The following is a 24399-nucleotide window of genomic DNA, read 5'->3' as shown; positions in this document are numbered from 1 at the left end:
GTGACGAAAATACTCAAAATTTTAATAAGGTTTCTTAGAAAAAAAAATTTTAAACAACGAATTGAAATTGATAATGTAAAAATCTTGAAAAAAATATTCTGACTTTGACCTTCAATATCTCCTAAACCACAAGTTTCCCAGGTATGGTCCCAAAGAAAAAAATGATCCCCATGATGTGGAGAATAAGTAGTCTTCGGCTTCGGGATAGGTTTTTTTACACCCGTTATTTCAAAAGTTCGGGAAACTGGATATCCAGAGACCCCACAGAGATTCACCAGCAGCCTTTGCAACGACTTCAACCAGGGTGGCTATGGTGGTAAACTAGGCTAAATCTTTGCTGTCCCGTTTTTCACCACAGCAAAAGGTACCTGCTTAGCACCTCGAAGTGACCTTTCTGGCTTTTCCTAGCAGGGCTCGAGGCCGACCCTCAAAATACAGAATCTCCACCATGTTCTTACCACATGGTGACCTCCACGTCAGGATCAGGTAACATGTAATTTTTTAGTATGTTGAGTTGGGGGTAATAAGGTATCGTTCCTAAAACATACCTGGCAAAAATCCACTTTAAAAACTTATAAAATAACCTGGCCTTGGTGGTTAAACTAATGGCCTAAGGAAAACAGTCGTAGCTATATACTTACCTCTTGAAGCTCGACAGCAAGATTTATATGCTAGACTAAATCGTTTATCTACTCTTCTACTACCTTTATGCCCTGTGGGTCTAGACAAAATTCACTTTAAAATCGCAAACCAGTCGAAGGATGGTCGATTAGCCTTCTTTTTTCTATATGAAGTTATAACGTATCCAATTTTCGATTCGATCAAATAGTGCTACTTGTCTAGGGGGGCTGGTATTACAAATCTAAAACTATATTAAAGATAACTTTAATTTTCTTACTAAGCATAAAAGCTTAACCAATTTCACCTCCTGATAAAGGCCTTAAACCCAACAGTAGGTATCTAAAATGTGACCTTTACGAGGCTTCTCGTAGACTAGCTTATGTATATTTTTCTCCTACCATCTACATCAGCGGCTGACATGACAAAACATAGTCTTACCTGAATAATTTCAAGATTAAGTTAATAAACCTTGACCTACGAGTAAGTTCGGCACCGTTACGGCATCATACAAACAACTGGGAAAAATGACAGCTAATCCCAAAAAACAACATAATGTATGCCCTTGCTACGGTTGCGTAAGTTACTGGAATCAGGCGAGCAGAGGCGAACAGCGGAATATAACACATTATTATTTTTTTTTTTCAACACCAAATAATACTAGGAATCTACATGGATAAAAACAGTATAAAGGTTGTTGGATTTAAAACCTCTCCTGGTATTGTTGACTTCGTTGTGGCATCTTTAGTTTGGGTTAATATTTAGCCATAGATGAAATTATTTGACGAGATATTGGCGTAGGCAGAACAATAATAGCAATATTAAAAGGCAGACACTTTTATTAACTGATCTACGACCGATACACCAAATAAAATATTATTTAATTAATAACTTTCAATCAACAGATCTAAAGCATGTTGGATACTCTTCAATCACATCGTACGCCTGTATTATAAACTTATGTTGATGACTCGCATGAATCTTACTGCCATGCGGGCAAATTATATCAATACACACTCAATCTGCATTTTAATGAGGAAAGAATTTCTGGATTCAGTTCAGTAGCTTTCCAGTTTATTCATTTCAAACATACAAAAGTACAAACCCTCCTACTTTGTGATATTAGTGCTGCTCTCACTGGGCATTTAGAACAAAACATGTTAATACCCTGAAATTAATCATGTTCTAATCTAGTTCTGTTACAGAAACTCGAAAACTTTCATCACATAGCGCCATTGGTAAGTAGTCACCAGGAGCTAATAAACAAGTCTCTCACCAGATGCTGTGCATCGTCACATGCCGAATAATAGTACAAGTTTTACAAAACAATAAAACTTGTATTATTGAGCAGAGACGATGCACAGCATCCCAAGAAGGCCTCCTGGTGAGCTCTCTATGAAGAACTCCGAGCAAGCTCGCCCCCAGGTGACTAAAATGGCGGCAAACGGAAGTAAGTCAAATCAATTCCTATTAAATAATTGCGGAAATGACGTCATTTAAGGTATAAAATGGTAAAAAACTACACCGGAAGTAGACGCATCTCTCACCAGATGCTGTGCATCGTCTCTGCTCAATAATATTATACAAGTTTTATTGTTTTGTAAAACTTGTACTATTTTCTATGCCAGCTAATATCAAAATAAAAAAAATTAATCAAAATGTGAAATTGACATCTGTCAATGTCAACATTGGCGTTGTTTGTTGGTTTTTTACGCGAGGCGGACGATTGTTTTTGTAAATCGTATAATTTACCCGTTCAGTAACTAAATACTGTTCACATTTTAAATAACCGAGACAAAAAACTTAATTAATTCGTCGCATATTTATTATGGCAAATATGCGTTGCGCTATAACTACTTGCAAAATTTCATATCATAACAAACCACCGGGTGTTACATTTCATTCGTAAGTAAAAAATTTGGATACAATATAACTTAATATCCATAATAGAAATATATTCATGAAGCTTGCATCCCAATGTTTTTAACCACAGCTTTGGAGTGTAATGATTGCACTGCAATCGTAAGCTGCAATACATTTTCTGAAAGTGATGTGCAACTTTAACTTGTTCAATTTATTTTACTGTTATTACATTTTTTAGGTGTCCAACCTCCAGTGAAATGAGAAACAAATGGCTTATATTACTCAAGAATAAATGCACTTTACTTGATTGGGCCAAAAGTAAAATATGTTCAAAACATTTCGAAAACAAATATTTTGACTCTCAAAGAAGACTCAAGGAGAATGCTGTACCGACATTGTTCCAAAAACAGGTTAAAGTAATTAAGGTAAAATTTAGGAATTTAAACTGATTTATAAAGTATTCGTGATAAAATTCATAATTTTTAACAAACCTGTATTGTCCTTTGTTATTTTCAGGAAGAATATGCTGCACAGACAAGGATTGAAAGACTGATAAATAAACAAAGTCAATCAGAGCTTACTATCGGTGTGAAAAGTGCAATCAGTGAATTGCAGGAGCCAGATGATGTGAATGCTTACGTTACGGATGATTTAAAATGCAAAGCTGACGCACCTCAAGAAGTCGAACTGTGGCTGCTGGCCAAAAAACAGGACCATCTGATCACAAGGTTGATGGAACAAATTTCCCAACATAAGAAGCATGTGGAGGTACTTCAAAAGAAAATGAATGAATCCAGATCATCCAAGAAAGAAATGGAATCAAATGTGGAGTCTTTAAAGTACATTGTAAAATGCCTTCAAGAAAAACATGCAACTCTTGAAGAACAAATTGAAATTTTGACTGCCGTAGAGTCCAGATAGCATGTAATACAAATACAAACATTATGATACGCATTTTACATTGTGTTGCCTGCTAGACTTAAGACATTTTGAAAAAATAAGTGTTCTTTTATTTTTGAAATATCCTATACTAATTCAATATTATTATAATAACACCTTTCTGAACAGCATTGTATCTTTGTTGGTTGAAGTAATAAAATGTTAGTAAGACTAAATCTGATTTTGATAACTATTTATTAAAATTATTAATTAAAATGATATGTTACAATATCAGTCTTAATTTATAAGCATTATGTTAGGGTCAGTTATAAAAATACATTCGAATTTCCATTTACTTAAAAAATAATAATAAATATCAGATTATAACTTAAATATTTAATTAATCTATTTTCTACGTAATTGCTTCTCTAAAATTTCTCTCAACTTTCCTCTTTTATTAGTTTTGTCAGCCAAAGGTCTTCCTAAGGGTATAATTTCCATTTGTTGTAATCGTCTTCGGAACTTTTGATAGAATTCAAGGACACTAGGCTCAGCCCAGACATGTCGTGAATCAAAGTCCAGGACCCTCAATGTGTCTAGGCTTTGAGCTCTACTGAGTGCCACGTAAGCCTGACCAGCCTCAAATATTTTGGACAATGACATTTCAACACAATCTAAAGTCAATCCTTGAGACTTGTGTATCGAAAAAGCCCATGCTAAATTCAGTGGTATTTGCCGACGACAAAGCAATGTTCCATTTGCATTTTTAACATACCACCGTTCAGTCCTAGCGGTATACTCTTTTTTATTTTTAAATCTTACAACAGGAAAGCCTTCTTCAAATTTTACCACGACTCCTCTGGCGCCATTCACTAAACCTGCATTTACGTTAATATTTTTAAGCAGCATCACTTGTGCACCAACTTTCAGAACCAATTTTGAAGGGGCTATGGTTTGCATATCTAGTACTTTAGTTGCATTATCACTGTCTTGAGATATAAATTCTTTAGTTTCGCCCTGTAAGTCTTTTAATTTAGTATCATTTATTGTTTTAGAGTCATTTGTATGAGAACATAATATTGTTGCAAGGATACCATCACTCTCAATTTTCTGTCTGGCTGTTCCTAAGAGGCGGTCACTTATCTCTTTTGTCACTCGTCCGATTCTTATGCTATTCAGAATAGAAATAAATTCTTGATCTTTTTGTCTATGCACCTCCTTGAGTTCAAAACAAATTTCAATGCATTTGTCCCAGCATGGGGATTGGAAGCAGAATCGTTTTCCTGTCTTGCCTTTCTCAACAACTGGAGGTAATTGCAAGAAGTCTCCACAAAGTATGAGCTGTATTCCTCCAAAGGGTTTATCATTTTTTCTGACGTGACGTGCTACAGCCTCAAGTTTCTGAAACATAAAATTTTAATGTGAGTGAAATGTTTTTTACTACTAAATATTTTGAATATTTTCCACCTTTTAATTTTTAGTATATTAATATGTACCTCAAAAAAAGTTCCATCGACCATGGAAATCTCATCAATAATGAGGTGCTTGCATTTCCTCCACTTTTGTGCTACAAGTGGTATCTTCATGGCCCTTTCACACAAATTATCCAGAGAACCACTGCCATCTCCAATGCCAGCGAAAGCATGAAGGGTTGTACCTCCTGTAAATAATAACAATCATAATAACATACAAAATAGATATCAACATTTTATCTGTTGTAGTACGTAATTGAAATATCTGGTTTTTCACATACCAACGTGACAAGCTGCAACACCAGTGGAAGCTGTAGGCACCGTAACATCCGGAGGCAATGCAGCTACAATTCTCTTCAAAAGGAAACTTTTACCGGTGCCCGCAGAGCCCGTGAAAAATATGTTCTTGCCACTTAAACAAGCTTCCAATACTCTTTGCTGTTCAGCGTTCAAGGAACTAGTGGCAGTCAACGGTGACGGAGAATACAGCTTTTTAGGAGCCGGACCTCTGGTCATATCTTCAGCCTTTCGTTTCTTAGAAGGTGGCGAGGGAGTGGTCAGTGTCGATTTAGGTATTTTCGTTTTGGCGCTATGTATATCTGCTATGGTCACTGGACTTATTTCTTCAAATGATTGTGCTTTTCCACTCAGTAATTTAGACCTCATAGACTGTTTTGAGGATGTCTGCTGCTGATCTTTATCACCAGTCATCTTGACAAATATCGTCCGCAGGAAGGAGACAAGATTTGTAGGGGGTGCGTTTGATACAAACAAAGTACAACCTACTTCCTGAAATTTTATGCTCGCTTTGCCTTCAGCCATGAACTTCTTGAACACATTGATGCCTTTCAAAGCTAATCTTATTGCAGCGTTTCTCTCACTGGATATTTCCATAAACATTTCTCTAAATTCGTTTCTAATCAAGCGAAGTGATGCAGTTTTGTAATTGACTTTTCTGATTATGGATCCTTGGGGGGTCATCCATTCAATATTAACAGCACACGACAAAAAAGATTCCCCGCCTTCCATTATTGTTTTAATTTATTATTTCATTTATAATTATCGTTAATAAATAAAAATAATAGCACGCGCCAAAACTGTTACACCAAATCACAGATATAACCACAGATATGGATAGATGCAGCATGTGTCAAAAATTGTATGAAGCCGAGCGTGCCACTTTTTAAACGTCATTAGTGTCATTTTAGCGAATTTTAGTGATTGCCGCAACGTAAAAGTAATCGTATCATCGTACTGCATTTGCAAAGTCATCGAATGATATCGTGTGACTTGATTCGAAAATTAATTAATTCCGATAAAACTGATAATTTGTTAAATACAAAACCAAAAACATCGTTATTTACCTTTTTAAAATAAATTAATTCTTACAAATCGTCAAATCTCGTTATTTTTTTTACCCTACCAGCGTTTCAAGACATAAATTTGTCAAGTGCATGAATACATGCATCAGTGTGTGTCTTATTGTTATGAGTAAGTACGGTTCCTTGGGATCGGTATGAGTGCACCACATACAGGGACCATGGTTTTAACTCTTAAGAGTACATCGCAGGATATTATGTATTAAAAACAATGCTACTTTATAATTCTTCTACTGCTACTTTATTCTAATTAATTATTTGTTACTTGTGCTGTTAATTACAATTCTCAATCCGTAAATAATTTCTTCTTTCTACCATGTTAGTACTACTGTCCTCGTAAAATCATCGTAACCGATTGTTGTAATCGGATTACATGAACATCACTCGACCATGTATGTCCATTTGGACATATCGGAATGGCACGCTTTGACGATCAACTTGCTGTATCAATATCTACTCTAATCCTTAACTGTGGATATAACGCAAAGTGAAGTGACAGAATCAATTGACAGCCCATGTCAGTAAAATAACCTTTGCTCTCAAATAGCAAAGGAATCAGTACATATTAGTTTTTATTTTTGTAACAGTTAATTTAAAAAAATTCCACCAGTCGATTTGTTAGAAGGCTAGGTATTAATATTAATTACATAGATATAGACTGCTATGACTGCACACCCCACAAAACAGCACATCAAAATATGTAACTTATGAAATTTCATGCCGCAAGTCCGAGTCGATGCGCTAGCTATACCGAAATATGGGCCAAGCACGGGTGTGGGAAAAGGAGGAGGATGGTGTTTTTCATCTTGTACAATTTCCCATAGTGTACTTGCGCCATCAAATTGCTATCGTATTTTCGCTCACCAGTAGGCGCCACTGGCGAGAGACAGGAGCGCCAACCATAGAGTTATTAACCAACTCTATGGCGCCAACAGAACTAGTATAGATGACCCAAGCTGAACTGTCCCACCAAACTCAATGACAGGGGGGCGCTACCATCGGTCAACTATATGGTTTCCAACATGGCAAAAATCGGAACCAGTGATCCGGTATTGACGGTGGGCGCCCCGCTGTCAATGTCATGCATAGGACAGTTCAGTATTTTGGAACTATACAGGCACATGTAGGCGGTCTTATTGCTAGGAAGTGATCTCTTCTTGATAATCCCGAGCCTCATGGCCTGAGGACAGCTGACGTAGTACATTAATTTTAAAATACTAGGCAGGTTAGTAAGTATTTATTCTTATGGTAACTATAACACGCATGTAAGTAGGTAGGTACTACACTTTTACAAACAACCAAATAAATCAAATACATAACTTACAAAACACAACTAAACCAATGAGCACCAACAAATTTCGTATTTAGCCTTTATTTCAATTTTATTTGGTCACCGGAGACAGGCTGTCATTTAGTAACGGGCAATAATTCATGTCGGGATCGTAAATGCGGCTAAAGATAAACAGACCGTCAGAACTAAACACAAATATACTACTATGCGTTGTACTGAACACTTTCTGATGTTAGCAATGATATTATATAAAAACAAAAGGATGTTAGTAAATACAGTTTACTTAACCGTAATAATAGCTTGAACGGACTAAGCTTGAGCGGAACTATTTACCTAATTAATTTCATATTTATGAATAGTCTAATCAAATTGATTCAAAAGATTCACCATTGTTCTTAGTGATTATTTTACGTACTTTGCCAATAAGGTATACTTAGGCTAAGTCTTAAGTACCTACCTATAGGTAGGTACCTGAAAAGTGAACCGCTAAGAGATTGTAGGTAATCAAATGTTATACTTAGTTGCGACGTGAGACTCAAGAGGGGTAGAGATTTACCAATAAAGCAAGACGTAACATCAGAACCTAGTTCACTATAAATGCGGTGCTTGAATCGATGGTAACATGATCCCATAAGACAGTATTATTGCTGCTCTGAGGGGCTCTGTACTGAGAGGAACCTACATTCGCCATTTAGGAGATGACGCAACGCAACGGCACACCAGACAGCGAGATTTCTATACTTATGTAGGTAGACTACATTTCATAAGCCTGGTAGATGACCATCGACATTTTATAAACTAGGTATGATGATCTCATCATCTGACTTTACTTTAGAATCGTAGATTTCAGTCTTAACACAAGGATGAGAAAATGTATAGGTAGGCTACCTACTAATTTTCCTAATCTTCTAATTAATTAGCACAATACACGACTTACTTGACTTAAGGTACTATGTCCCCTAGATGGGGCAGAGGCCGCAGAGGGCGTCCACATCAGTCTTCTATCGCGTTCGGTCTTGAGCTTCGCGTTTGATCTCGCTCCAAGTCTTAAGGTTCGGCCAAACCAACGCGATTACCAGCGATCAGCCGGCGTGCAGCGATGGCGATCAGACTTAAATGCATTGCATGGTCGCCATCGCTGCACGCCGGCTGATCGCGTGTGATCGCGTTGGTTTGGCCGAACCTTTGCTGATTTTCTTCGTCTCGTCTGCTACAGTGCGCCGCCAAGTTTCCTTGGGGCGACCATGTTTGCGCTCAAAGCTCAATACATAGTAATTTTAATTCCTCAAACAATAAAGTAAGCAGCTGCTGCAGTAAGCTACATGAAACTCGCCAGAATAGAAAATGTTAACCGTTATTTACCAACTCTTACCGTATTTCAACTTTTGCATTAAGTACTTCAACAATCTCTAAAAATAAAACGTACAAGTAGTGACACAAATCATCACACAGGATGGTGATTTTAAAATCGAAGAGCATCTCAAATGAACGGAAGCGCCCACTAAAGTTATCAACGCCGCGTGCTTTCAAAGTAAATACGCTTATTTTCGCGATCATTTTGAACGTTTCGAGTGAGAGAATAAATCCTGGAGCCCACCTAAATAATATCTACACGAAAGTCATTATCCATAATATGGGTGGCCTTATTTTGATATGATTTGAAACTGCGCTGAAAACTTTATGAAATTAAGAAATATTACAAAATTGTCAAATCCTCTTTTAATTTGAAAAGTGACCATTCTAATTAACAGTTTAAACTAATTAGAATAATTTATAATAAGTATAAGTAGCTGGTAGGCAAGTTAACTATATTAATGGTAGCTAGGTAAGTAACAAAAGTAGGAATTGCAAATACCATGCCAGTATTCCACCTGAAAGCAGGTAACATTAGTCAGAGCATCATCAAAGAACGATGTGTAATAATGACAAATCGTTTCCTAAATTCGATCACAAAAAGGAAACGGTGACTGGTTGTCTTAAAATAACTAGTACCTAGGCACCAGTACAGAATGAGGAGTTAGACTCATTTGTCAACGTACCAAGGAAATGACATGCACAAGGAATCTATACAGGAAACATCGCAGAACCAGCACATGACAGAATTAGCAAGCCCCCATGCGTTTGCGCAGGCTAGCGGACTCCGGCAAATACGTCGTAAAACCGACGACGGCAATATAGGCAAATAAGTGTCGCTAAACGTCCTTTATGTCTGCCCGACTTTAATGTGTTTGGAAAACGGCACACGTGTGATCTCATTGATATTCCTGATAAAGGTGTCCTAGTATGACATCTGTCAAGACATTTACTACCGCTTCTGTGGTCTAGTTCTTAAGACCACAGTCAAGCCTTTCGGCTTGATCATCACTTTCCTTCCATCAGGTGAGATGCAGGCCAAGAGCTTCTCCGTTGTAGGTAAATTAAAAAGTAATTTAACGATTTGATAGAGCAGCTTCTTTTGATTTTCCTCAACCACACAGTAAGGTGTACTATATTCCAATATACTAAGTATAATTAGGTAGTATTATCGCATCTGAAAAGCACTTCCTTACCTATTATGTAAATAAGTAGGTATACCAGGTTCTGCTTTTTGCCCTTTTGGTCTTCCTGAAAATAATAGAGCGCGTCATCACAATAAATAATTTATTCTAATGACAGAAACTGATTTAAACCGGATCATACGGAATGCGTAGTTTATTTAAATGAACAAAATGCAATGTTGATGCTGTCAGAACGTAATTAGTTGGCTTGGCGTAGTTCCGAGTAGGTAGCCCGAGGGCGGGTTACGTTACGGGGCGTTCCTGAAACAAAACAGTGGGTCTAGACAAAGTGCAAATTATAATCGCAAACCAGTCGAAAAGTGGTCGAAAAGACCCTTTTTTGTATGGAGTTTTGACGGATTCGATTTTCGATTCGATCAAAAAGTGCGTTTTGTCTAGGGGGGCAGTTCATGTGAACTGTACCGGTCAATACCGATTAGGGTGAGCATGAAGAACTGAAGTCTTTGGGACATAATTATCATTTCCAATCATCAAACCGCCAGGATTAAGAATAAGACTTTAAAATCTCTTTACATGTCCCTCCCAACGTAAACCATCGTGCCCCATCCTTAGGAACAATAAAAACAGCGCATTTGCATTATAATTGGATTGCGTGCGTTGCTTTCCCCTCGTAAAAACCAAACAATCTTCTGAAGTCTAAAGTACTATAATGTCTTGACTCAACTCGTCTGTGAATTTCTTCTTAGCACTCACCCACAAGTCCTATAACGACCGGCCATGCGCTGCCCGCATCCAGGTTGTCGTTGTGGAAATCTTTGGGGGAGGCCTTTGTCCAGCAGTGGACGTCATTTGGCTGATACGACAACTCACCCACATTTTCATCCTGAAATGTTAGAGTAAGTCAGTTAGGTAATTTATGTGGGGGTGGGTAAGAGCGCTCCTATAGCAACCTACTAAAATTCATTTTTATGATATTATATCTGAAACAATGAGTTGTCTATTAGGACTGTCTTGCAATTTCTATAAGTCGTGGAGACAGCTTTGGGGCGTCAGAGTCGACGGCGCGGAGTAAACGCCACACATGGGACGCATCTGCGCGCTCGCTGGAGGTACACCACTGGGCCGTAGTTATAACACGAATCCGGTATTGGAACACAGTTTCGGCGGCAGATAGGTATTATGTTTGCATTTTAAATACAGAGTTCAGTCGATTAAATAAAACGATACAAAATAAAATTTATAACGAAAAAAATAAATTAAATGGTAGGTAGGTAGGTACTTACTTAGTTAGACCGATTGGGCGGACCCTTGGGAACACATTAACACATTTATTTATAATTGAGTAAAACTCCAGACAAAAAACGAAAAAAATCACTTCATTATAGCCCTGAATATAGAAAAGAATAGAATAGAAAAATCTTTATTAGACACAAAAACAAATAGAATATCTGGCAGTTTATGAGTTTCAAATTTCTTTGAAATTAAAGTCATATCATAATCATCATCATCATCATTATTTCAACCATTGGACGTCCACTGCTGAACATAGGTAGGCTGATTTGAAAATTATAAATAACTTGAAAAAATCGAACTGCCTGAAGAGGAAGAGCAGTCGCCCGGCAAGCGGAAGGTCGTGGGTTCAATTCCCGCCTTAGGCAGTTCGATTTTTTCAAGTTATTTATAATTTTCAAATTAGTTTGAGATGCGACTCTTAACGCTAAAAATTAAATAACTATATAGGTAGGCTGGTCTGAAGTGGAGGCCGGAAAACGCAGCGTGGGACGTCCACCCACAAGGTGGACCGATAACATCATCGACGATAACCAATCGATCAACATGGAAATCAAATATAACACAATCAATCTATCATATTATAAAATATAACATGAAAATATCAAAGAAAAAGGATTAAAGGACTAATCGAGTCATGAGGTTTCTATGCCATACAAAATTTAAAAACTTTGTTTTTACAGCTCATACCTACAACATTTTGAAGACAATTGATTGGTAGTTTTAAATACCTCCTTACTTATCCCATTTTTGCCAATCTCTAAAAATAAAACGTACAAGTAGTGACACAAATCATCACACAGGATGGTGATTTTAAAATCGAAGAGCATCTCAAATGAACGGAAGCGCCCACTAAAGTTATCAACGCCGCGTGCTTTCAAAGTAAATACGCTTATTTTCGCGATCATTTTGAACGTTTCGAGTGAGAGAATAAATCCTGGAGCCCACCTAAATAATATCTACACGAAAGTCATTATCCATAATATGGGTGGCCTTATTTTGATATGATTTGAAACTGCGCTGAAAACTTTATGAAATTAAGAAATATTACAAAATTGTCAAATCCTCTTTTAATTTGAAAAGTGACCATTCTAATTAACAGTTTAAACTAATTAGAATAATTTATAATAAGTATAAGTAGCTGGTAGGCAAGTTAACTATATTAATGGTAGCTAGGTAAGTAACAAAAGTAGGAATTGCAAATACCATGCCAGTATTCCACCTGAAAGCAGGTAACATTAGTCAGAGCATCATCAAAGAACGATGTGTAATAATGACAAATCGTTTCCTAAATTCGATCACAAAAAGGAAACGGTGACTGGTTGTCTTAAAATAACTAGTACCTAGGCACCAGTACAGAATGAGGAGTTAGACTCATTTGTCAACGTACCAAGGAAATGACATGCACAAGGAATCTATACAGGAAACATCGCAGAACCAGCACATGACAGAATTAGCAAGCCCCCATGCGTTTGCGCAGGCTAGCGGACTCCGGCAAATACGTCGTAAAACCGACGACGGCAATATAGGCAAATAAGTGTCGCTAAACGTCCTTTATGTCTGCCCGACTTTAATGTGTTTGGAAAACGGCACACGTGTGATCTCATTGATATTCCTGATAAAGGTGTCCTAGTATGACATCTGTCAAGACATTTACTACCGCTTCTGTGGTCTAGTTCTTAAGACCACAGTCAAGCCTTTCGGCTTGATCATCACTTTCCTTCCATCAGGTGAGATGCAGGCCAAGAGCTTCTCCGTTGTAGGTAAATTAAAAAGTAATTTAACGATTTGATAGAGCAGCTTCTTTTGATTTTCCTCAACCACACAGTAAGGTGTACTATATTCCAATATACTAAGTATAATTAGGTAGTATTATCGCATCTGAAAAGCACTTCCTTACCTATTATGTAAATAAGTAGGTATACCAGGTTCTGCTTTTTGCCCTTTTGGTCTTCCTGAAAATAATAGAGCGCGTCATCACAATAAATAATTTATTCTAATGACAGAAACTGATTTAAACCGGATCATACGGAATGCGTAGTTTATTTAAATGAACAAAATGCAATGTTGATGCTGTCAGAACGTAATTAGTTGGCTTGGCGTAGTTCCGAGTAGGTAGCCCGAGGGCGGGTTACGTTACGGGGCGTTCCTGAAACAAAACAGTGGGTCTAGACAAAGTGCAAATTATAATCGCAAACCAGTCGAAAAGTGGTCGAAAAGACCCTTTTTTGTATGGAGTTTTGACGGATTCGATTTTCGATTCGATCAAAAAGTGCGTTTTGTCTAGGGGGGCAGTTCATGTGAACTGTACCGGTCAATACCGATTAGGGTGAGCATGAAGAACTGAAGTCTTTGGGACATAATTATCATTTCCAATCATCAAACCGCCAGGATTAAGAATAAGACTTTAAAATCTCTTTACATGTCCCTCCCAACGTAAACCATCGTGCCCCATCCTTAGGAACAATAAAAACAGCGCATTTGCATTATAATTGGATTGCGTGCGTTGCTTTCCCCTCGTAAAAACCAAACAATCTTCTGAAGTCTAAAGTACTATAATGTCTTGACTCAACTCGTCTGTGAATTTCTTCTTAGCACTCACCCACAAGTCCTATAACGACCGGCCATGCGCTGCCCGCATCCAGGTTGTCGTTGTGGAAATCTTTGGGGGAGGCCTTTGTCCAGCAGTGGACGTCATTTGGCTGATACGACAACTCACCCACATTTTCATCCTGAAATGTTAGAGTAAGTCAGTTAGGTAATTTATGTGGGGGTGGGTAAGAGCGCTCCTATAGCAACCTACTAAAATTCATTTTTATGATATTATATCTGAAACAATGAGTTGTCTATTAGGACTGTCTTGCAATTTCTATAAGTCGTGGAGACAGCTTTGGGGCGTCAGAGTCGACGGCGCGGAGTAAACGCCACACATGGGACGCATCTGCGCGCTCGCTGGAGGTACACCACTGGGCCGTAGTTATAACACGAATCCGGTATTGGAACACAGTTTCGGCGGCAGATAGGTATTATGTTTGCATTTTAAATACAGAGTTCAGTCGATTAAATAAAACGATACAAAATAAAATTTATAACGAAAAAAATAAATTAAATGGTAGGTAGGTAGGGGAAAGTAGTACGAGTTGATCCCCTGGGGTAAGATGATCTTTCGCGATTGTGCTGAAACCACTAACGTCATTTAGTTTCTTTCACTGGTAAAACATAGCTCTGGACACATCCCTGCCTCAGTCAAATCGTATTGGTGGCGTGAGCGATACATCGAATTTGACGAGAAAAAAGAAAAATTGTGTACTTCTGATCTAAAATAGGCATGACTTTGAGCTTATGTTACTTTTATTCAAACAATGTTAAATGTAATTACTGTTGTCGTTAGGCTTTCTATTATGTTTAATTTTAATATTTTGGCCATAAAAACGTAGCCGCGTACTTGTAGATTATTTTAGCAAATATTTAACAAAAAGTGGGACTTGGGTCAAGATGATCCCTTCCTATATGTACGAGATGATCCCTGGGAATTAAAACAAAAAAGTCAATGGAGTAGGTAAAGGGAAGTGAAATAAAAGAAAGAGAACTTCATATAAATAACTCACCTGAGTCTGAAGGAGATGATACTGAGTGGTTGTACTGAACAGAAAAGTTTTCAAGCGATACCAAGGGTGAAGGATGGATAAAATGTTATGCATGTGGAAAATGGGGCCATAAAGCATGTGCTGGGGTAGAGGGTGATGAAGCAGGTGAATTTATTTGTGATATATTCAACACAGCTCCAGCCAAAAAGCGTTTCAATTATTTAAACGCTTTTAGCAGGTACTAAGAAAGAATCAGTTATTTTCGTTATTTAATTCGTAAATGTTTTTCTTTTCTAACTTTTTAACGATTTGTTCGCATAATTAGGTACTCCGAAAGGAATATAACCAGAAAAGAATAGATCATAGAACAGAATCATAGGGATCATCTTACCCCTACCTGGGGGATCATCTTACCCACAGGGGTGTACAAGATGATCACTTTGTAAGGTTTTGCAAAAAATGAAATATTTTAATGAAACCTCAATTAATTTCTGGTTTTGAGTATAAGGAAAGTTGGATAGATAAATATACTAGTAGTAATCGTCTTTATTTTTGGTTTACCTTGAAAAATATGTATTTTACAGCGATTCCCGCTTAAGGGGATCATCTCGTACTACTTTCCCCTACTTACTTAGTTAGACCGATTGGGCGGACCCTTGGGAACACATTAACACATTTATTTATAATTGAGTAAAACTCCAGACAAAAAACGAAAAAAATCACTTCATTATAGCCCTGAATATAGAAAAGAATAGAATAGAAAAATCTTTATTAGACACAAAAACAAATAGAATATCTGGCAGTTTATGAGTTTCAAATTTCTTTGAAATTAAAGTCATATCATAATCATCATCATCATCATTATTTCAACCATTGGACGTCCACTGCTGAACATAGGTAGGCTGATTTGAAAATTATAAATAACTTGAAAAAATCGAACTGCCTGAAGAGGAAGAGCAGTCGCCCGGCAAGCGGAAGGTCGTGGGTTCAATTCCCGCCTTAGGCAGTTCGATTTTTTCAAGTTATTTATAATTTTCAAATTAGTTTGAGATGCGACTCTTAACGCTAAAAATTAAATAACTATATAGGTAGGCTGGTCTGAAGTGGAGGCCGGAAAACGCAGCGTGGGACGTCCACCCACAAGGTGGACCGATAACATCATCGACGATAACCAATCGATCAACATGGAAATCAAATATAACACAATCAATCTATCATATTATAAAATATAACATGAAAATATCAAAGAAAAAGGATTAAAGGACTAATCGAGTCATGAGGTTTCTATGCCATACAAAATTTAAAAACTTTGTTTTTACAGCTCATACCTACAACATTTTGAAGACAATTGATTGGTAGTTTTAAATACCTCCTTACTTATCCCATTTTTGCTCAATCTTAAGCTTTTATCTAGTTACTCTCGGATTTATCTAGAAAAACATAATTTCATTATATGCTTCGTGGAGGTCATCCTCTATTTTCAACTGCGCAAAAAATAATTAGCAATGTTGATAATACGTAAAAAACTAGCACAATAGCGATTAAGAGAATACATGTTTCAACAAGTGTCGATACTTTCTATTCAAAATAGTGCAGGTGTTCAAAAATGATTATTAGTACAGTGGGAATTTGTGATCTGTGCTTTTGTAGACAATGGCCGTTATCAGCGCGGGCGCAGGTATCGGCGCTGAACGAGGATCGGGCTATAGATCAGGCACACGTGTGACGTATTTTCCTTTAAACGCAGCTGCGTAGGTCTCCACAGATGTTTTATGGCAGCGAGCATTTCCAAGACGCTTTATTATTTATTACGATATTGCCGTTTAGAACCTAATCTTCGTTTTTATTATGCAGAGAAACAATGGTCATCGTCGGGCAATGGGTATTTTTGGCACATGGCTAGCAGATGTGCGCTTCGCTCGTGGGAATCAGTTTTCTCCAATTGTTTTATTGCTTGACCTAACATTTTTGACTGAGTAACCAGCTATTTTGTTTGTTACTCCTCAGTTCCCAGGGAACTGCAAGTTCAGTTAAAACGTTTGGTCGTAAAGCAATTTTGGTTTATTAGGTGTCCTACCTACCAAACAAAATGAATTGTAATTGATAAGACGAAGGTTTAAAATAAGATAAGAGGATCGATTTTTTTACTCAAGTATAAATACTATAATAAGCTCTCAAGCACAATTAACTTACTTTTATGTAATATCTTTATCTTTATTATAGGTAGGTACTCGTGAAATAAAATATGGAAGCTCTGCAGCCTGAAAACGTCCAATTGACAATGGGCGTGTGTTACCTACATGCGTAGGCGCAGGTAGACGCGTGATTCGCGAAGCAATTTCATAGGGGGAGGGGCTTGTTGATTTATAGCCAGAACTACACGCGGGTCCAAGACTATAAAGCACTTATCTTACAGGAATAAAAGTTACTAATTTGCCTACTATGTATTAGAGTCAAGGTTTGGAATGAACGCGACAATAAATGAATCAAGATTCAAGATCAACTCTGATCGATATTATTGTGACAATTCCGGAAAGCTTCACGATACTAACTTCTCTTTCAAAATACCGCAGTTCTGAAGTGTGTTGCCAGTTATTGCAATCTTCAACCACCCACACCACTTCAATAAAGTGAAAATTGTCATATCCTCATTTTAAACTCCTCGTTATCTAAAGCAGGTGTCACCTACACAAAAACAGTTCAAAAATATACCGCGAAGCTGTAAAACTCTTAACAAAATAAACCACATGGCGTTAACCTTCATTTCGGAGTTCGAACATCTGTATGGTTGCACCGAGTTGACAAAGTTTATCTTGCTTGCCACCATATTATAAGTACCTAGGTATTGTAATGTGTTAGTTAATATTCACTCATAATATTTTAACACCTGACTTTTAACTTATAGTCTAGCAGTTGGAAGTAAGATAGTTCCTCCGTGGTAGAGGATTCCGGGTGAAGCCCGCTTCCACCTTCGTCCTGATCTTCACTTTCCATCAGGAGAGATGCAGGCCAAGAGCTTCCTCAGTCATATTCATGAAAATCTTAGAGATTACCATTGATTGATAGAGTGAACTTATTAATCGGCATAACGTTTTTTTTTAAATTAAATGGGGAAACTCCGCATAGAAATTAGAGAATGGCCAATAAATTTATATCCTGAAATTCCTGAAGCGTCTACTAATTGAATCTACAGCCTTCGGATAAAAAACTAATCCACAACACGAAACGTTGACATAAAAAATGCCTCAATATGCCTTCATACTAACTACATACATATAGGTTTTATAGAAGCTACTCATCTGGATTAGATCACCATGACACTACGCAGACAGCAAACATTGTTATTGAGATAAAACTATCAAATATTTATATTATAGCCTGTAAAGGAGCGTCGGTTGCCGGTGGCTGCGTGGGAGCGACGGGCCCTTTTGTGTCATGGCTTAGGATATTTTTAGTTAAGAGATCTAGGCGACAAAAGGCATACTAAAACACAAAGGAGCTCTCGTAATTTGCGTACTCTAGATGCATGATAGGTAGGTAGGTACCTACTCACTTCAAATTAACTTGTCTATCCTAAAAAATCTACATACAATAAATAAATAAATAGGTACCAGAATCGCTATAGATAACATATTGAGACTTGCAAATGTCCGAAGAGTGTTACGATTGTAACAAATATTTTTTTCATGCGTAGACCTAATAGTAGTAGGTACTCGTACAAGAAAGAAACTTTTATTCATACGTTAGGGCCAAACTATATGGAATCCTTAATAAATTTAAACAAAAGACAACCACAAAAACATGGAAGTCAAAAATTGCATAGCTCTATCCCTGTCGCTCTCAAAAGGGTCTGCAAAGGCACCAACAGAAGGCGTCTTCTTGGGAGGGGCCGTCTTTGGAAAAAGAAATCGCCATTGTTGTTTTTTGTTCATGACAGTAATAATGGAAGTAAATGCCGTACAAGAATTGGTCAACTCTGGCACGAGCTTAGTTTGCAACAGCCTATCATTACGTCAGCGCACGCGGTCAGCACAAACAAGATGAGCTATGAAACCTGTGACAACAAGCTACCAGTAATAAAACTAGAAGACACCACATATCTACAAGAAGATAAGCAGTATTACTTGCAACCGACGCAAGTGGAAATAACCAGTGAATTCTCGCATATAACTCCTCCATCGCCAACGCTTCTCAGTGAATTGACCAGTAGCTCCGTGCAGCCATTTTATCAACCCTGGTCTTCCAACGTAACAATCAATAGCATACAACAAAATCATCAACAGATCCAATATGCGCTCATTCCACAATATCAAAATAATTTACCAGAACAACTAGAAAATGGAACTTTTCAAGACAATTTAAGCCATAACAACTATAATGTAGATGGTGACAATAATCTGGGACTGGAGGCAGATAACAGTATACCAAGAAAAGAAGCCAATTGTGAAACTGAAAAACTGAAGACCTGGAGACTCCCGCCAAAATCGAACAAAGTCTGCAACGAAGAAGTGGAAGAATTGCGTATACAGCGACTAACGGCAAATGAGCGCGAACGTCATCGAACGTACAATTTGAACGAAGCCTTTGCCACTCTGAGGAGAATTATCCCACTGATGCCAAATAACAAACTCACCAAGATTCAAATTCTGGAGCTAGCGAAGCGGTACATTGAGTTCTTGTGCTATATGCTAAGTAAGCCGGGTACTGGAGACAAGCATGTAAAAGATACACAGGCCAGACTAAACCATGCATTCACGATGTGGAGACTGGAAAGAAATCCTATGTGAAAGATATTTTAGAGGTTTCTACAGCATTTATGAGTTTCATGTATAAAACACAATGTATTTTCTTTGTGAACTTAAGTTTCCAAAATTATACATGAAGGTGTTATTTAATTTTAGAAGACCGCTAGCAAATGTGTTTTGTAAAAAAAGTTAAATACTTATTTAGAAGTTTGAAAAAAATAATAGGCTATTAAAAATTCAATTTCTCATAACTCATGTTTTCATCTAACCACATTATCCTGTTATTTTTTCATTACTTATCTATTTAAATTATTACTGACTGAAGTCAATTCTTCTTGTAACCATAGTCCGGCGAAACAGAGTAATTACCTTATGCCATAATGTAAATAATAACATTTTCTCAAATAGTTAATAATAATTCGTAAGTTCGTAACACGATTTCCCTAGCTACCTATTTAATTTTTGGCGGATTTCTGAGAAACATCTGCGCAATTACTAATAGGTGAGTCATACATATGGATAGGTGCTTCGTTATCTAAAGTAGGTGTCACTTACTCGACAAAAAGTCAAAAATATACCACAGGGCCGTAAAACTCTTAACAAAATAAACCGCACGGCGTTAATCCTATAGTTCGAACATCTGTACGCAACCCGAGGGGATGACGTTTACTTATCTCTTTCATTAACACAGATTAACGAAGATTTTAACTAACAACACCCCATTGGGATAAACCAATTCAGTTTCAGATTAACGTTGGAGGAATTTGAAATCTCTTTGTTTGACATTATTTCTTAAGATGGCACTGTTATGGCAAGATTTGATTGATGAATGATTTCAGGGTCTCGTATAGGTACCTAATCTAAAGTCAAGTTAAACTTTTGAAATTCAACTGATCACAGAACACAAATTGTATAGAACTTGTGGTTAGAGGTATCATTATAAAACTTAGCAATTGGTTAATTTAACTACGGATAACAAAACAGGCTTACATTAAACCTATTAGTTTTTATCTGATAAAGATAAAAAATGTTTTCAGATTTCCGAAATGTAATTAAAAGTAATTTCTATCATACTTCAACACTTTAGTCCTCATACCATGCCATAGAATACCAATAATTTAAGCTTGGAATATTTTTAGACAATGATTAATGAAGCTATTAATAAATATTAACGGCTTCATCACCGCTGTGGTAAATTTTCCAAAAATAAATTATTACTGAGCTAACATTAAAAGAAAAGAATGCTAACGCGTCGCCAAAAAATACGAATAAGATGCAATACCTACTTAACTCTGAGTTTTGAGATTAGTGAATATGTTTATAAAAGTATAACAAAAAATTCCATAAACCCATCCCACAAGACCGTAACACTGTACAGACACGCCATTGCTATCGTTGTTATTAGAGATGAATATCAAATATTTATATTATAGGCTGCAAAGGATCACCGGCGGCGGCGTGGGAGCGACTCCTGTTGCGTCACGGGTATTTTTAGGAGGCGACAGGACGACGCGACTGCACAAAAACTTATATCCACCCTCGGCGCCGAATCTCGAGTACAGTGAAATTTTATTAGCATTTCTGGTTCGATTTAATTAGCGACATTTTAAGTGCCGTCTGACGGCCCAAATTCTAAGAATATTTATAGAGCTATGCGCGAAAGTTTTACTGCATTTTAACAGGAAAAACATTATCGGCTCATGCAGGATTCTATACGGAATGGATAAAAATGAAGTAAAGGCGCAAGATTATGTTGCATCTTCAACATCTCGCACAGGATGCGTGACCAACGAAGCGATCGGCCATGGCCGCCAAACGTAGGCACATATTATACCTACGTTGTGTACGAGCGGTAAATAGGATCGGTTCATGAAATGATGGACAAGACACAAAAACAATCAGCGCGGATATCTCCGTCTCTGTCTCGCACAGGGCAGGAGGCGGCGCGCTGGGAGGCGCAACGGAGCGGTGGAAATGGTTATTTTTTGTATCTTGTCAATGAAGGGACGGGTAGGGGCGGGCGCGCAGGACTCGGGCCCAGTCCGCGGCTGCAGTCCGACTGCGCTGATCATCGCGCTCATGTCTCTCGACGCGCGTTCGCAGGATGAACTACGAGGCTTGTGAAACTACACCGGTGCCGATAAAACGCGAGGCCGAGTACCCGGACGATGAGGAGCAGTACTACGGCTACACGCCGGTGGAGGTGGACGGCCACGCCGAGTTGTCGGCGTTCGCGCCGTCCTCGCCGACGCGGCTCATGGACCTGAGCAACGGCTCGGAGCGTCCGCCGCAGCCCTGGCCCGCCAACATCTCCTTCGACAGCGAGGAGCGAGACTATCAACATCCCTACCCGTCCTACGACCAGCAGTACCAGAGGAATTCCCTGGAGCGCCAGTTCCACAGGAATTTCTATTTCGACGACTCAAATTCACAGGACCGACTCCGAAATTATTACGATAGTGAGACGCCGAAGCTGGGGGAGGGGTACCGTAATACCTCGACAGATGATCAGTCGAATGTGGAAACGGAGGAGCAGAGGAGATCGCGGAAGCGTTCGAAGTCGTCGAGGAAGAAGGCTCAGAGCTACGAGGAGATGCAGGTGCAGCGGGTGATGGCGAACGTGAGAGAGCGGCAGCGTACTCAGAGTTTGAACGAGGCGTTTGCGAGTTTGCGGCAGATCATTCCGTCGCTGCCGAGTGATAAGCTGTCGAAGATTCAGACGCTGCAACTGGCGACGCGGTACATCGAGTTCCTGTATCAGATCCTGTCTAGTGGCGAGACGGCCAGCGACAGCGGCAGCGACGCCGGGAGCGACCACGGCAAGTATCTAGCCCAGGACAAGCTCAGCTACGCTTTCTCCGTCTGGAGGATGGAGGGCGAGTGGACCAATGGACAAACGTGACAGTGTAAACCACCGTGAAAAGACGCTTTAAATATTCCATTTTTGTAAACATTTCTAAATAAGCTAGCGTAAGTTAGACGTAGTTTTAAATTGAAAGTATCGTAAAAATTGCAAACATGTGATAGTTAATTTAGTAGGCCTTAAAATAATTTAACGTGTATATTTTTAAATCTCTTATAAATAATTAGTGATCCTTACATATACGAAAAATTTAATTTTAGTAATTCAAGTGAATACGGCTACCTACCAAAAATAATAGAAAAAATGTGGCATTCACATCATATTTTATAGCATAAGTGTTAATTGTTATCAATTTACAATATAAACAAAAATAAATTTATTTTTCAAAAATTTACTGCATTTTGATTTGTAAAGAAAAACTAAAAATATCGTTGTTTAGATTTTATTGCGTAAACTAAGTACATAATATTTACATGGCTTTGATTGCAATTATAAAATAAACACAATACAAAAACGTAATAGGACGTAAAATCTATTTACAGTAACACTTTTCACAGTCACAGCAGCGTCTCAAACGCTTACAGATCTAAATAAGTATTTGTCAACACTGTTTGGTCACATTCCGGAATTAACCTTCATAATTATAAGCTTAAAATGATACTCAGCAACACACAATCCGTGCTAAAGGATATTAAAATAAAAAATTGTAGGTACAAGTTAAAATGTTCAAAAATAGTATACCCAGTACCCACCCATATTACGATATGAATGCGACACGACGCTCAAAACTTAACTAATTCGCAAACATAGAATAAAGCCTTTCATTGGTTGAATTTGAATATTTAGTCAGAGCTGACCGGCGAACTTCGTACCGCCTATGTTCATCAGAAAAATTTTAGAAATCTAATGGTGAAAGAATTTTTCAAATCGGTTCAGTAGTTTCGGAGCCTATTCAATACAAACAAACAACAAATCATTCCTCTTTATAACATTAGTGTAGCCAATCACAGGAAAAACAATCTATGATTGAGTTCCATACATTCGACCTTGTTTCATAATACAGGCCTAAAGATTTCATGATTATTCGAAACACTATTTTTCGTTCCGATTTTCATATTCTTTATAGGTATTTTACATGACATTTTAAATGCTTGCACATTATTCACCATTTTTAGTAAAATATACACATATGATATAGTTAGTAAAAAACAGTTTAAAATTTGCAATGGTGACTAGAGCAAAAATAGGCCTAAATATTCATTAATCGACAGCAGTATTCTTGTTGCAAAATAACCACTATTACAGCAACATTAGATACAAGAGTTTAAGTTAAAAGGAACGATTGTTTTTTGTTAAGTAAATATTTTTATTTAACCGCCTAAATAAAATTAAACCTACACAAATTACACCCTAAATAACCAAATACATTCATGCATGTATATTTAAGACCTATGTACACGCATTCAGAAGTATCAATAAAAATTGCCCTTACTTTTAGTTTTAATTATAAAAATGTTTGTCAATCGCTGCCTAGTGTTGATAAAACTGTAATAAATACTATAATGTTTTAGTTGCTTATGGAGTAAATATAAAGGGTATAGAGTAAATGTAATATACCCAATACGATATGAGAATTAATTTATTGAGATAATTACTTTTCGTTAATTTTTTTGCTTCGCAATGCATCTTTGTATGTAAGTACCTAATTCAGTAGGCCTTGTAAATCATTGAAAACTAGTGTATTGACTATTGCATTTCTGAATTCGATTAAGACAACTTCTTAAAAACATAATTCATATTTATCATACAAAGGGCTTGACATTTGTTTATTTTATCCCGACACAATAGAATTCACGAAGAACAAACATATTGTTGTGACAAACAGAAATGCTCAACGTTAATACTAGGTAACAT

At 37.5% G+C, this 24399-nt stretch overlaps 2 protein-coding genes and 1 long non-coding RNA gene across 3 annotated transcripts; 2 read left to right on the top strand and 1 right to left on the bottom strand.

Annotated features, from left to right (window-relative positions):
• Window positions 1-2300: 2300 nt before the first annotated feature.
• LOC135078900 (uncharacterized) lies at window positions 2301-3502 on the top strand. Its single transcript, XR_010258688.1, has 3 exons — window positions 2301-2523; window positions 2720-2906; window positions 2998-3502. It is a non-coding gene; the product is annotated as an uncharacterized LOC135078900 (long non-coding RNA).
• A 96-nt stretch (window positions 3503-3598) lies between these two features.
• LOC135078899 (ATP-dependent DNA helicase PIF1) lies at window positions 3599-6396 on the bottom strand. Its single transcript, XM_063973477.1, has 3 exons — window positions 5114-6396; window positions 4857-5020; window positions 3599-4761 (listed from the first exon to the last, which is right to left on the bottom strand). Exons 1-3 carry the CDS (start codon window positions 5859-5861, stop codon window positions 3766-3768), a joined length of 1908 nt encoding a protein of 635 aa, XP_063829547.1. The 5' UTR covers window positions 5862-6396; the 3' UTR covers window positions 3599-3765.
• Window positions 6397-21651: 15255 nt separating this feature from the next.
• Window positions 21652-22875, top strand: LOC135078495 (twist-related protein-like). Its single transcript, XM_063973038.1, has one exon. The coding sequence runs from the start codon at window positions 21727-21729 to the stop codon at window positions 22522-22524; it is 798 nt and encodes a 265-aa protein (XP_063829108.1). The 5' UTR covers window positions 21652-21726; the 3' UTR covers window positions 22525-22875.
• Window positions 22876-24399: the final 1524 nt, after the last annotated feature.

This window comes from Ostrinia nubilalis, chromosome 15, assembly GCF_963855985.1.
Source record: "Ostrinia nubilalis chromosome 15, ilOstNubi1.1, whole genome shotgun sequence".
Taxonomy (NCBI): Eukaryota; Metazoa; Arthropoda; class Insecta; order Lepidoptera; family Crambidae; genus Ostrinia; species Ostrinia nubilalis.
The sequence above is the reverse complement of the archived record's forward strand: the minus strand, read 5'-3'. Positions and strand labels throughout refer to the sequence as shown.